General features: G+C 51.0%; 8 protein-coding genes across 8 annotated transcripts; 4 read left to right on the forward strand and 4 right to left on the reverse strand.

Moving 5' to 3' along the window:
* Positions 1 to 7: 7 nt before the first annotated feature.
* Positions 8 to 1,287, reverse strand: N7510_005951 (wax synthase family protein; the record flags this gene model as incomplete). Its single annotated transcript, XM_056977877.1, has 2 exons — positions 8 to 419; positions 512 to 1,287. 2 exons carry the CDS (start codon positions 1,285 to 1,287, stop codon positions 8 to 10), a joined length of 1,188 nt encoding a protein of 395 aa, XP_056833909.1.
* A 779-nt stretch (positions 1,288 to 2,066) lies between these two features.
* Positions 2,067 to 3,423, forward strand: N7510_005952 (cytochrome P450; the record flags this gene model as incomplete). Its single annotated transcript, XM_056977878.1, has 2 exons — positions 2,067 to 2,213; positions 2,308 to 3,423. 2 exons carry the CDS (start codon positions 2,067 to 2,069, stop codon positions 3,421 to 3,423), a joined length of 1,263 nt encoding a protein of 420 aa, XP_056833910.1.
* A 348-nt stretch (positions 3,424 to 3,771) lies between these two features.
* N7510_005953 (uncharacterized protein) lies at positions 3,772 to 5,400 on the reverse strand (the record flags this gene model as incomplete). The annotated part of the gene is made up of 1 exon (XM_056977879.1): positions 3,772 to 5,400. The coding sequence occupies one exon, from the start codon at positions 5,398 to 5,400 to the stop codon at positions 3,772 to 3,774; it is 1,629 nt and encodes a 542-aa protein (XP_056833911.1).
* A 1,308-nt stretch (positions 5,401 to 6,708) lies between these two features.
* Positions 6,709 to 7,390, forward strand: N7510_005954 (uncharacterized protein; the record flags this gene model as incomplete). Its single annotated transcript, XM_056977880.1, has 2 exons — positions 6,709 to 6,872; positions 6,919 to 7,390. 2 exons carry the CDS (start codon positions 6,709 to 6,711, stop codon positions 7,388 to 7,390), a joined length of 636 nt encoding a protein of 211 aa, XP_056833912.1.
* Positions 7,391 to 8,300: 910 nt separating this feature from the next.
* N7510_005955 (NAD(P)-dependent alcohol dehydrogenase) lies at positions 8,301 to 9,326 on the forward strand (the record flags this gene model as incomplete). Its single annotated transcript, XM_056977881.1, has 1 exon — positions 8,301 to 9,326. The coding sequence occupies one exon, from the start codon at positions 8,301 to 8,303 to the stop codon at positions 9,324 to 9,326; it is 1,026 nt and encodes a 341-aa protein (XP_056833913.1).
* An 81-nt stretch (positions 9,327 to 9,407) lies between these two features.
* Positions 9,408 to 10,734, reverse strand: N7510_005956 (putative zinc metallopeptidase; the record flags this gene model as incomplete). The annotated part of the gene is made up of 2 exons (XM_056977882.1): positions 9,408 to 10,672; positions 10,725 to 10,734. 2 exons carry the CDS (start codon positions 10,732 to 10,734, stop codon positions 9,408 to 9,410), a joined length of 1,275 nt encoding a protein of 424 aa, XP_056833914.1.
* Positions 10,735 to 11,730: 996 nt separating this feature from the next.
* N7510_005957 (uncharacterized protein) lies at positions 11,731 to 12,066 on the reverse strand (the record flags this gene model as incomplete). Its single annotated transcript, XM_056977883.1, has 1 exon — positions 11,731 to 12,066. One exon carries the CDS (start codon positions 12,064 to 12,066, stop codon positions 11,731 to 11,733), a length of 336 nt encoding a protein of 111 aa, XP_056833915.1.
* An 823-nt stretch (positions 12,067 to 12,889) lies between these two features.
* On the forward strand, positions 12,890 to 13,504 carry N7510_005958 (uncharacterized protein; the record flags this gene model as incomplete). The annotated part of the gene is made up of 1 exon (XM_056977884.1): positions 12,890 to 13,504. The coding sequence occupies one exon, from the start codon at positions 12,890 to 12,892 to the stop codon at positions 13,502 to 13,504; it is 615 nt and encodes a 204-aa protein (XP_056833916.1).

The raw sequence follows: 13,504 nt of genomic DNA on the forward strand, positions 1-13,504 counted from the left end.
AACAAATTTACATGCTGCTATAAGACTCCCTCATTTGGAAGTAGGTTGAAGTTATCGGCTCCCCAACTTCCAGCGCCCTCTTCAACACCGGGTAGGCCCATGGGCGCCAGCTCCAGAAAGAAAATATCACCACCCAGAGATATCCAATAATTCTCTTCGCGGCCGTATCCTTTTGCAGCACGCCATATCTCTTCGATAGGTATTTGGCCACATCCTCTACCGCAAATGCAATTGGCTGAACAGGAAGGAATACCATGGCGCCTGTGTCATCCAGAGATATACCGATCGCTATATCAAGTAAGAGATGGATCATTCCGGAAACGAAAAAGCAAAGGAAGTAGCGCACGTAGCGATAAGTTATCGTGTTTGGACGAAGAGGGAATACAGAGATGATGAAGTCCGCATTGGAAGGGAGGAAACTGCGGAATGATTGATGCCAAAATTGCCTTTATTTATGGATACCTTGTTAGCACTCACGGACAAGGAAAAGGTAGACTATATGGACACTCACCCCCAGAACCTCCGAATCGACCATGCTTCTCGGGCCGATGCTTGAAATGGAGGCCAGTGTGCGGGAGAAGAGAGATGGAGGAATACTGCGGCGACCGAGAGAAGGGCATAGATAGCTTTGTGCAGCAAGAAGATAGTTATAATGAAGAACAAAAAGAGATGGATCTGGGTGGGCAAAGTCTGCCAGGATGCATTGAGTAGGAGACTTCTCTTGTCCAAGAGGGAAAAGATATCATTCTGCTTGGGGATCCAGTCCAAATAGGAGCAGATCAAAAAGAGGAAGAGCGCCGTACAGCAAATGAGGACAATGCTCCGGAATCTCTCTCGGAAAAATTTCCCTCTCGTGGGAATCTTCCCTGGGTTGCCATCAAAGCTATATACCGGGATAATTTGCCATTTGGTATCGAGGCGGCGGAAGTTATTAGGAATGGACAAGGCGAACCAGATAGCATCACCGATCGCAATTGATCCTCTTTCCTTCTTCCACTCGATGTGTTCTGTATAGTTGATGCGTCTATGGACAAGAATATCATGGCTATTGAAGACCTGGATCCAGGCGCCCATCGCCAGGATTCCCCGCAGAGGGATGGGGACATTAGGAGCGTGTTGGATGGCATTTTGAATGGACAAGGCGAGTCCCAGGATAATCGCGATGGCTGGAAGACGCAAGGGGGAAGTAGCGGAGGTGAAAGTGGTCATTGATCCAAGGATAAGATGGATCAGCATATACTGACTGCTGACCTTGACGGTGGCTAGGACGGATTGAAGATGTCCCATTTGGAAGGTCCGGGTGACTAGACCCCGGAGAGTTTTATTCAGCTGTTCTTCGATATAACGTGAGAGAAAAATGAGAGAAAGAAAGAAAGAAAGTTAACCGCAATTCAAGAAATTTTTACTATTTCCATTTACGTTATAAACTTCTCCATTTCAAAAACCCTGCTCCATACCAACGTAGATTCCACTTTTCGCTCGCCCCCACCCACCCCCCACCCACCCCCCTGCCTCTTTCCTTCCCCCCCCCCCTTGCACCTGTGCAGATCGACGAGATCTGCAGAAGCCACGGAGTCAGAATTTGGTTAAGCTGCATTAATGACTTGAAAAAGAAGAGTTTCCTTTTTTAAACCAATATTGCAAGTACCATAATCCCAATTCAAATTTGACGATGGGCCATTCATTTTATCAAACTCTACTCTTCTCCACTCTCCCATGGCTAAGTCTATTCTGGGTGTTAAAGATCATAGATGATAAATCGTCATACATTATTCTGTCAATATTGAGCTGCACAATTGCTCTGATGTACCAATGTCACATTTACCCAGTCTATACAACACCTTTTCGATCCCTACCTACCCCACAGGCAAGTTTCCCTTACCCTATATTCTCCCAACCCGAAACATAATAGAGGCTGATAGAGAGGAGTGCCATCGTAGTCTCGGAGCTATTGGCTAGGCAATCATTCCAGCCCCGTTAGATTAATCGGTCAAGAGCTTCCCCAGCTTTGTACTGAGTTCCTGGGCGAGCAGATCATCAGGTATTACACCTTCTTCAGCGTAGAGATGATTCTCGTCCTGGGCCCAGAAGCCATCTCTGAGCTGTGTCTCCAACAATCTGCCAGCTTTTCGCACTCAAAAACTGTCGAGCTTCTCGCACAAGCCGGGTTAGGATACAGCGGGTTGCTTGCCGCAAGAGGACAAACACACAAAGTACGTCTCTGCAGAGGATGAACAACGTTTCTCATTTTAATTATTTTCTTTGGAGACTTTAGCCATGAAATTTTGGTTGACAATCCTCAAATAGCGCCTCCGCAAACTCTTTTCACAGGTGTTCACCCCCAGGACGTTGGCCAAGATAGCCAACCCCTTGTGGGAGAACTGCCTGGCAATGATTCGAGACATTGACCAACATACAGCGTCCGTACAGATTGGCCAATGGACATCACATACCGTTCTAGAACTCTCGGGCATTTGCGTATTTGGTCAGGACCGCGAATGGTTGGCCCGGTACCCAGATCTTCTCGGAAGCTTGGAGCGCCGAGTGGCAACCGGACACATCAAGAAGATGGTCCTTTCCATCTTCCCTAGGCCCATTCGTTCTCTTGTGATGTTGACCCTTTTCGGTCGCAAAGAGTTATCCGATCTGAGGTATCTGGAACATGTCGCGCGTGACTTGGTTCAGATCGAAAAGCGAAAGTTCACGAAGTCTATTAAGCCCGGTTGCCCCCCCAACCTCATTTCCGTTATGTTGGAAGATGGGAACCTTTCCGAGGAGCAAATCCTAGGCCACATCCTCATTTTCCTCGTCGGGGCCTCGGAGACCACCTCCGCGACGTTCCAGTGGATGATCCTCGAGCTTTGCAGACACCCAGCGGTTCAGGCGCAGCTCCGAGACGAACTTCAATTGCGCTGGTCGTCACTATCCAAAAATGACAGCGATAAGTCCCTCTTTTCGCAAATCGAAAGCTTCCCGTATCTTCGGGCGGTCGTCGATGAATTGCTCCGTCTGCATCCAGCGGTCGTGTTGACGGAGCATGAGGCGACTCATGACACCACGATTATGGGTTTTCCGATTCCCAAGGGAACGTTGTTATTATGTCCTCCTCTGGCAGCAAATTTAAACCCTCAAGTCTGGGGGAAGGACGCCGCAGCCTTCAACCCTGATCGTTGGCTGGTTAGGGGGCCGGCAAGCCAGAAGGCAATCAGTCAGCATCCTTGTGCAAATATGACATTCTCCAATGGTCCACGGAGCTGTCCCGGTCGGTCTATTGCGAGATTGATGCTGACTTGTTTAACGGCCGCATTTATCAGTCACTATCAAGTTTCACTGAAGGATCCAGAGCAATCTTTTGCGCCAACCGAAGCAGTGTATGCGAAACCAGTGCCTGAATTGACAGTTCAATTGGTCAAAGTGGCCTAATTAATCTAGGAGTTGGGATGTTTTAGCTAACCTTGTCTGGGAGACGAAGGAGACGAAAGCAATACAAAAGGATTGAGCAATGAGCAACTCCCATGACTAGTAGCCGCGAACGCTTAAAAAGGGCAAAGGTGAAGGCGGCCTCAAAGTACGAATTATTGCATCCCAGTTGAAAATATGTCGACATGGAAGGTTTATTTCTCCTGGCTGGAAATATCGATTTGGTCTAAAAACGTTTATCCGCGATGGGGACTTCAGGGTGACGTGATGGGAGAAACGATATTATGGAGCTCCAAGTTGACTACTACTTGCAATTTTTTGAGTGAGAAATAGCCATTCCCTTGGACACGTTTAGGGACAATATCCCACATCTCCTATTTCTCCCTGCCACACAAAGTGGACGACATCAACAATTGTCCGTAGAGTAACCGGATTTAGAAGATTTCGCGCGCTGTCGGCTAACCATGCTAAATGCGACTTGGGTGAAGACCGGTACAGATAATAATGTGCGTCCATCTCAGCTCGTGTCTTCGTAACCCGAGGCCCGTCATCTCCTATGGTAGAATACACTGCTAGCGCTTTCAGGAGCTGTTGATATCTGCCTCCGGTCACAGAAGCGTATTTGCAAGTTGGGTAACTCTTCACTGTAGACATCCCGCGAACCAATTCGTATAACTTGTGATGGGATGCCATAACAGCCCAGTTACAGAAGCTCATGACCACGATAGCACTTAGCGGTGAAGACTGGATGACATCGTATGCTTGCTCCACACATGACGATATCAACCCATCGAGGTACCTGCAGATACATCCACGGATACCCCTCAGGACCGTGTTTTCTCTTTGCTTCCGCATCGTGTCGCTGCGAAAATCAATCAGGTCGTTGATAAGGCTGCACACGCTGGTCAATCGCATGTATTCTTTTTCAGTGATTTCCGCGCCAGTGGCAACCGAAGCAGCCATCGTGCCAATGTAAATCGCGACGTCGATATGTCGATGGACGTTGTTTCCCGTCATACGACTACCGTATAGGCCTCCAGGAATATTTGCTCGAGCGTGGTCTCGGTAGTAACCAAGGACCCGAAACTGGATTGTTGAGGCAACATGGTTGTCGAATTGCCAGTCGGTGAGCACTCCCGCCAGAGTACTCAGTTTTAAAAACATCATAGCTGCTCCTCCAACACGCTGTAGTAGCGCAATGGTCTCTTCATCGGCTGCCTCACAGTAATCTCCGATCAACACATCGTTTCCTGAATCTGCGATTGCTTGCAGAAGCCCCTCGTCAAGATAACCTGCCCCGCAAGCCATGGCAAAGAAGTATTTGGCATCTGCACAGAGTTTCACCTGTTCGTAGGTCGGGTATAACCGGTTATGAGTGGAGCTATCGGAGTCATAACGTGTACTTGGTCGTCGATCGGGTGCCTTGACTTCTGGGAGAGCAGTGACAGAGCCATGGCAAAAACTAGGAGCAGTCTGCTTATCGGAATGGCTTAAGATCAGCTCTGTAATAGCTTTCTGAAGCTTTTCGGTGGTGAAGAGATTTCGTTTATTCCATTCGTCCTCTCGTTGTATAACCACCTCCGATGCACGTATCATTTTCCGGATCACACCACATTCGGTCTCTTTCAACATCATATCCACAGTTGCATCCTGTGGAACAGGGTAGAGCCCAGTGCATGTGCAATCGGTGCGGGAATCATAATGCTGGCTAAGGATATCTGTCTCTTCACAAGATGGAGGAATTTTTCCTCCAAGAACCACTCGCCTGGCTAGGATCTGGAGTCGCACGCCCCTCACGATCTGATGGAGTAACTTATCATCTTGCAGTTGGTGAATATTCTCATTGCTGAAAAGAAATGCGATGTCTTCAGCGTTGAAACGTGGTGGTGCAGTGGAGTCGACATGGTTAACGAACGGAATTGAGAGCCACATATCAACCCACTTGCGGTACACAGAGAGTCTTATGTTTTTACCTGACATATTAAAGAAAGGGACAAATGAAAAGGCTTTGATCTGCTTTATGTGGAGAAAGAATGCTCCAACCTGAAAGGCGATGCAGGCTGGTATTTATATTATGATTACTAGTTCTCAGAATCAGGGAATTCGGGGGTAAACGTCACAGTAAAAATGATGATAAGTCTCAAAGTTAGTTCATCAGAGCATCGAAAATCTAAAGCCAATGAGAACCACATGTTCAAGTGTAAAATATATCCATTATGCTCAACTATAAAGGTAAGATGTGCGGGCACATCGAAAAATCTCGCATAAGTGTGGGGGATGGAATTTTTTTTTTTTTTTTTTTTTTTTTTCATATAACCGCTGCCTCTACGGCAGATGGCCGCATGGACACAGATTGTTGCTTGTTTTTCCAGATCTTTTGCTCACTTGTCCTTAGGAATAGTGCTAGCCCTCAAATTCTGAATCAAAAGCCCTGGCGCGCGGTTTGCATCAATCAATTAAACGCAGTTGACGTAATCGCCCCTGTGATTTAAAAGACATTTGTTCCATGTTGCTGCATTCAACCAACGCTTCCGTGCGGCCAGTGGGATCTGATTTTTGTCAGTGCGAAGCGAGGAATGCACAAATCACAAGGCTTTGATAGAGAGATCTCACGTATGACGTCGATAACAGGGGTCCCACGAACATGGCCCGTCGCTACACCGAGAGTTCACCTTCAGCGCCAATCACGACATGCAAGTGACCCCATTTCGCTCCTTGCGAAGTGGGACCCACCAATCGGCCAAAGGAACCTAGTCTAGTACTGACCGTTCAAACTCGGTTACTTCTTCGATACTAGTCCTAGCGATCTCGCCAGTTCTCAACAACTTTCCAACCTGTACGCATTCTTCGTTCACGCCCGTCTTGCTATACTTATCGAGTCTTTGGAACTAAAAGCTCACTGATTATCGCTTTTCAGTAGTAGAATTTGCAGAGGTCTACGGTCTTACCCAAGCATGACTAGATATTCTCAAAGCATCATTCCTTTACCCATGTGGGTTATCGTGCCGCTAGGAATTTTCATCATTCCTATCTTTCCTTTCGTCATAGCATACTCGAAATCCAAAAAGAAGTTCGAGAAGTGGAAAGAGAAGGATTCGCCCGTTCGCCCACTACGTCGCAATCGAAAGCGTGCGCTAACGCTGCCTCTACCCAAAACCTTATACTCCAGTCGCAAAGCACAACGGACATATGATCAGTCACAGTCGCTTTTCTTAAATCGATTATCATGTGATATTCGTCTAATAATATATGAATACGTATTAGCCCCACCGGGCAATCAGGTCCTACATGTTACGGCCATCTCTGGTCGTCTATGTGGCATCCGATGCTACGAAACGGACCCAACACGACCGGCGTGGAAGCACAAATGCTGGGAACGTTCTGATCTCAGTCAAGCCCATCCCCGATACCCCAAATCTCTCTCTTTACTATGCTCGTGCCGTCAAATGTTGGTAAATGAACATACGCAAATATGATCTTTATTGCTGATAGGCATAGTTATTCCGAGGCAGTCAATATTCTCTATACGAAGAATGTCTTGAGTGTACAGCAGACAAGAGCGGTTCTAAATTTTCCACATGTGATGCTGCCCCATCGCCTTGCACTAATCCGCGAGTTGAATATCGATCTTCTTATTTATGCGAAAGCCACCGTTAATGCCACGTGGCGCTATGAATGGCCAAAAGCCTTCAGTAAGGACTGGAAGAGCTTTTGTCAGGTCCTATTTAAAATGGACACTTGTGGCCTTCAACGCCTTGAAATCATATTCAAACTTTGTGGCGGTAATGGAAGGACATTTGGATCTTGGGCCACCGACGATAAACTTACCTCAGTCTTGGATCCGCTCATGGGTATCCAGGTTCTAGAGTTCAATGTTTTCCTGCATGACTGGCCACAGAGCAAAGAAGATGTGTTGCGCATCCTTGGGAGCGACCCTCCATTTCTATTGGAAACAGGTTGCGATGATTAATTAATGTCTCTCTACATAGAATTAACTCCTAAGTTCTTGGTCAGCCATAGGACCCTGCTGAGTCCGCTATCTTTAAACCATGTAGGCAGTATCACTGCTTACTTAGTGTGTGGTCGCAATATAGCATGGAATCCCGCTATTATTCATCCTAGCACCAGTTTCTAAGCGAATGCCAACTGGACGATTCATGAAGGGGAATAAATAACACAGCATGGGATGCCTACAAATCAACTCATATTTATTTGACTATACGCCGGGAGGTAGTCACAAAGTATGGAGATGACCGCAATTTGGTGACTCATGGACGGACACTTGCCAGCCAGCTCACGCAAAGTATTCTCATGAGGCCTTACCGGCCACCAGATAGCCAAGGGAGGCAGTCAGAGTCATCGCCAAGGTCAGAGATATCGTTGTTCATGATTTTGCGATTGAGGGTTCTAAGAAATGAGATGAGGACATAGAATGAGCTGAACGTTAGATACTTTCACCCAGACGAACCAATTTCACTGAGATTATATGACGACGTATTAGGGTCGCCAAACCCTGAAACGAAATTAACCCTAAAATGGAATTCAATGGCTCTTATAGCACGTAAAACAACATAGACGTGGCTCCCAAATCCTTGCCCGACCGGTTGAGGCTAGCACGGTAGCGTGGATGCAAACTATTTGTCTTTATAAAAACGTATCACCCAAGTCACTATAGAGTCCAGCCATCGACAGACATAAAGCTGTCCGTACATAGGATTGTCTCGCTCATCTCAAGCTCCATATTCTGTACTAACTGAATGTTAAAAGTGATCAACCAGTAAGCTGAGCTCTCCACTTGCCCCACTTATCATCAGCAACGATATTCTCCCTCACGACTACAACAACAACACTACCCACCACCACCCATCTACTTACTCGCCATGGCCTCAGCGAAACAGCCATCCACCATGAAAGCCTGGCTCTACAGTACCACCGCCGGCGGTCTCGATAAGAACCTATCTTTAGACAAAGCCGCCCGCGCACCACCCACTCTCCGCGGCGACGAAGTCCTAATCGAAGTGACATCAGCCGCGCTCAACCCCGCCGACTACAAAGTCCCCGAAATGGGACTCCCAGCACGCCTGGTTATCGGAATGCCCGCCAGCCCGGGGCTAGACTTCTGTGGCCGTGTTGCCGCCACGGGGCCCGATGTCACCGACTTCAAACCGGACGACGAGGTCTTCGGCAGCCATAACCAGCCTGTCAAGTTCGGGGCACTGGGTGGGTACACGGTTAGTCGGGCGAGCATAATAGCCCACCTCCCGGAGGGAGTGAACCCTGACCACGCGGCTGGCTTGGGCATCGCGGGCCAATCGGCGTACCAGGCCCTAAACGGGTACAAACACGTGCATTCCGGCGCGAAAGTCTTCATCAACGGCGGATCCGGCGGGTGTGGCGTCTTCGCTATCCAGATCGCGAAGCAGATGGGGTGTCATGTTACGACCACGTGTTCGACGCGCAACGTCGAGTTCTGCCGCGCCCTCGGCGCAGACGAGGTCATCGACTACACCGCTGTCGAGGACTTGCCAGCCGAGCTGCGCACGCGAGGGGTGATCTTTGATCATATCCTCGACCACATCGGCACCCCTGCTGCTCTGTACCGCGAGTCGCATCATTTCCTGCGCGAGGGCGGGGCCTTTGTCCAAGTTGGTGCGTCGGCTTTTACGACTTTTGCGGAGAGGCTGGTGCGTCCTGGGTTTTTGGGCGGGGGGAAGAGGAAGTATGTCATTTTCTTCTACAAGAATACGCAGGAGCATATTCGGATCCTGGGGGATTGGGTTGCAAAGGGGAAAGTCGCGGTTGAGCTGGATAGTGTCTATGAGTTTGAGGATGCGGTGCAAGCGTTTCAAAAGTTGAGGTCTGGGAGGGCTAGGGGGAAAATTATTGTTCATGTGGGCTCGCCTTGATTTGCTTTGCTTCACGGTGTTGGGTGTCCTGTGTTTCGGGGTCATTTGGAGAGAATTATCATTCAATTTCTTCTTTATACCTCATTGCTTTTGCTTGAGGAAGGTCAGCGCACCCAGCACTATGGCGTCCACGCCCGTGCGCAGCGTCGGCTCGATAACAGGCGCAAAGAAGGGAGAGTGATTACTCGGAAGCTCATCCACAGTCCCCGTGGCTACGGCCTCATCCCAGGTCTTTTCATCCGTGCCGCCAAACATCCACATCACGTAAGGTGCGTTCACAGCGGTGGCGAGCAGAGAGAAATCCTCGCTAGCAGTCGGAGGCTCCATTTCGACGAGATTATCCCCAAAATATGGCTGAAAGGTCTCGCGAAGCGCATCAATGGTCTTTCCATCATTGATCGTCGCGGGAGTCGAGTACGTCTTTGTGATAAGAGGCTCCTGTGTCGCGCCGGCAGCCTGGCACTCCGCCTTAACAATCCGGTGGATAGCCGTGCAGACCTTTTCCCGCACTGCAGGATCATAAGTACGCACGTTGAGCTTCATGTCCAACTCGTCCGGGATGATGTTAGGGCTATGTCCGGATTGGATACTGCCACACGAGACGACCGCCAGCTTCCCCGGAGTCACCTCGCGCGAGACAATAGACTGCAAGCGCATAATGATCGCCGCACCGATAACGATGGGATCGATAGTCGTCTGTGGTGCAGAGCCGTGGCCTCCGCGCCCATAGATGCGCACGTCAAAGGAGTCCGCGGCTGTGAGTAGCGGCCCCGCGCGGAGATTGATAGAGCCCGCGCGCATGCGCCCGACATGTTGCGCGAGGACGACGTCCGGCTTGGGAATGCGCTCGTACAGCCCATCATCCAGCATCGCCTTCGCGCCATCCAAGTGTTCTTCCGACGGTTGAAACAGACAGATCAGTGTGCCGGACCAGTGCTCGCGCGCAGCGTGCAAGAGAGACGACGCCGCCATCATCGTCGTAACGTGCGTATCGTGCCCGCACGCATGCATCACCGGCTTGCGCACGCCGTCTTGGTCCTTGACGGTCCGTTTGCTCGCGTAGTTCAGGCCCGTCTTCTCTTCCATCGGTAGGGCGTCCATGTCCGCCCGCAGGAGGATGGTCGGGCCGTCGCCGTTGCGTAGAATCCCTACGACACCGTGCCCGCCAATTTTCGCATGTACTTCATATCCCACGCTGCGCAGGTGTTCAGCGGCCTTCTGGGCGGTGATCTCTTCCTGCCCGGACAGTTCGGGCTCGCTGTGTAGAGTCCGGTAGATGGCCTCGTAAGGTTTGAGGTCGGGCCGGAAGCGATCCAGCAGTTTTTGTAGGTTGTTATGATTGGAGGCTGTCGAGCGGTTAGTCAAGATGTTATAGTTTGCTTTCGTGGTTGTACGCACTTAACTGCATTGTGGTTATGGGGGATACAAGCACCTTGATACAAAACTGGCTTCTCCAAATATATATATGGGCTTATCCCCGCTACATCGGCAAACTGCCCCAGTCGTGTCCCCGCATTACTCGGCAATTGATAGCGGCCACCATAGAAGTTGGAAGCGGAGCGATAGCTGTGATAACTGCCGAATCGTCAATTCCGATAAGTTCATAATTATCATGTCGGGTGGCCCGACGCGAAATGAGGATGTCTTCACTTTCTCGCGACTGACTATCATTATCATCTCCACATTGAGTAACTGACTAATTAATCCACTCATGCAGCCCTGTCATTGTTGCCTGCAGGAACAAGGCTGCACGATGGCACCATCCAACATTCTGCAACATGTATAGTTAGTCTCTTTTCCGATGATCGCGAGCAGCCCAATAGATAATCCACTCCGATCCGAGGCGGGATCCGCCTTGCGCTCAGACCCTATACACCAGCCACAGCCATCGTGCTTACGGAGCGATTCAGGCGTACCATTTTTATTTTACTTCGTCCTTGCGGTGCAGGAACATTGCTGCCTCAGTCCAGCCTCTGACGTGATTTCAGCTGGCATGTCCAAGCATACTATCTATGCTTTTAGCTCTGGCCTTCATGCGTTCATGCTCGACCGACCGCTCCGGCCCGACCGCTCCACCCGGTGGAGTCCCCGTCGCGCGCATCAGCCACTCATACCACACACATCCAAAAAAATTTTGATCGGGACACAAAAAAAAGGTCTCAAGATGTTCTTAGGAATAGCCGAACGCGGGGGTCGAACCCGCAGCCTTGAGATTAAGAGTCTCACGCTCTACCGATTGAGCTAGCCCGGCAGGGCTTGAGAGAATGGGGGATGGTGATGCTTTACAGGGCATGAGTGAGTGTCGTACTGGGGGAGTTGTGACAGTTCCGTTCGGAGGATTCGGGGAATGATGATTGGTTTCACCCGGGTAGAAGACAGATAAACACGAGACCACCAAGCATAATCATTTCATCGTGCTCGTGTTGTTGGGGCGATCGCACGCAACTAGGCCATCTGACCAGGTGGCATCACGGACCCCCGTCACAACACAGATCATTTCGCGGATGCCTGGTAAGGCAGATGGAAGGAACTTGGATAGTTCAGTCGGAGCTTCAGACCTAGACCGAACCTCTCCATGCCAGGGTGCGGCGGAGATTCGTCTCATTGGCGATTCGTAAGTTCGATATCTAGATCTCTCCCCTGTCAGCTTGTGGCTCGGGCACCGAATCACACGACCGGCGCAGAGACGAAGTTGTGGCTTGAGACCTGGCACGCGGACGATGATTGGGGATACGAACATGATGACAGAGGCTTGACGAGAGTGAGATACGGGACTGTGGCTTGAGGCTGAGCTGACTCGAGGCTGGTGCGCGCGGAATTGGTTGGGGGCGGTGGAAATCGGTAGGCGGGCAGTTGTCGTGGCTATTTTGGAACACTCGCGATGGTTGAAACATGCATCGTATCAGCAAATATGGAAGCGTTTGAAGGAGAACAATTCTCGCGCTTAGTGATGCTAATTGTGGTGGTGAATCCGGAGACGCTGGGCGAGCGGCTGCAGCACAAATGACGGAGGGTGCACGCAACCAGACCGGGACTCGATCAAACACACCAGCCACGATGCCCTCATTTCCCGAGTACGGAAAGGAGTTGGCGAACAGGCCTCCAGCGGGTTCACCGTGCCCTGTCCGCATGGGCACCAATCAGAGGGGGGGCTGAGGGCCGAAACTGGCGGCGTTTCTATTCTCGCCCTAACTAACCGTCCCGCCCGCCAATGCACAGCCGCAAGCCTGAGCCTCTAGGCCACGATCGTCATGTCTGTCAGAACGAACTATACTGGGTGGATGCCTTGCCTGCTTAAATAGCTCCCTTCCCCCAGTCCAGAACATCCAGCTTCATTTTCCATCGTTCATCATTCATCATTTATCAGTTATATTGTCCTGATTCACCGTGATCCATCCATCCCGGATCTATACCTCGCGTGACCCTCGCATATAGTCACGGTGTCGCCCTCACGCATAACCACCTATTCCCTCCGCCGCCCCTCCTCGTCCTTCCAACAACAAGACACAACCCACCGCCGCAGCGTGGTCCGCCGATTCTTCTCTATCGGCCGCTCCAACACCATGCCTGCCCCCGTCGAACCCACCAACTTCGTTGTCGTGGTGCGCGACCTCGGCGACGACGAGCACTATGTGATGGAAGCCTTTGAGTCCCACGCTGAACACTGCCCCCACTGCGCCGATCCGCTACAAACCCACCGCGACGGCGGCGACCTTTGCGAGCGCGGCCGCCAGTACGCCCGCGACGTCGCCGAGTACCTATACTGCCAAAACGGGAAACACTACTCCGTCGTCGACCGCGAGAGCGGCCAACCCAAGCGTGTCAAGCTCCCGCGCGACGCTCTTGCCGTCCGCAGCTTGCTCGCCGCTCTGGAAGATGGTCTCCGTCTCCGTGCGCCGGCTGTGCGCGCTCCGGAAATCAGCTACGACCGCACCTACCCCGTTGGCCCTCGTCGCCCGGCTGTCGAGCACATCCAGCCTCGGCCCAGCACGCCTGAGTCGCCCTCGCGTGCTATCATCGAGCGTGAGCCTCGCTCGCCGAAACGACGCACTATCGTCTACCATTCGCCGCGTGTCTCGCCCGCCCGAGGCTCCTTGTACAATGCGGACCGCGTGGACCGCGTGGAGCGTCTGTACGAGTCCTCGCGCATCTATCGGCCGGCGGAGTACTACCGCTGA

The sequence above is a fragment of the Penicillium lagena genome, assembly GCF_028827675.1.
Source record: "Penicillium lagena strain IBT 129212 chromosome Unknown utg000003l_segment0_segment0, whole genome shotgun sequence".
NCBI classification, from domain to species: Eukaryota; Fungi; Ascomycota; class Eurotiomycetes; order Eurotiales; family Aspergillaceae; genus Penicillium; species Penicillium lagena.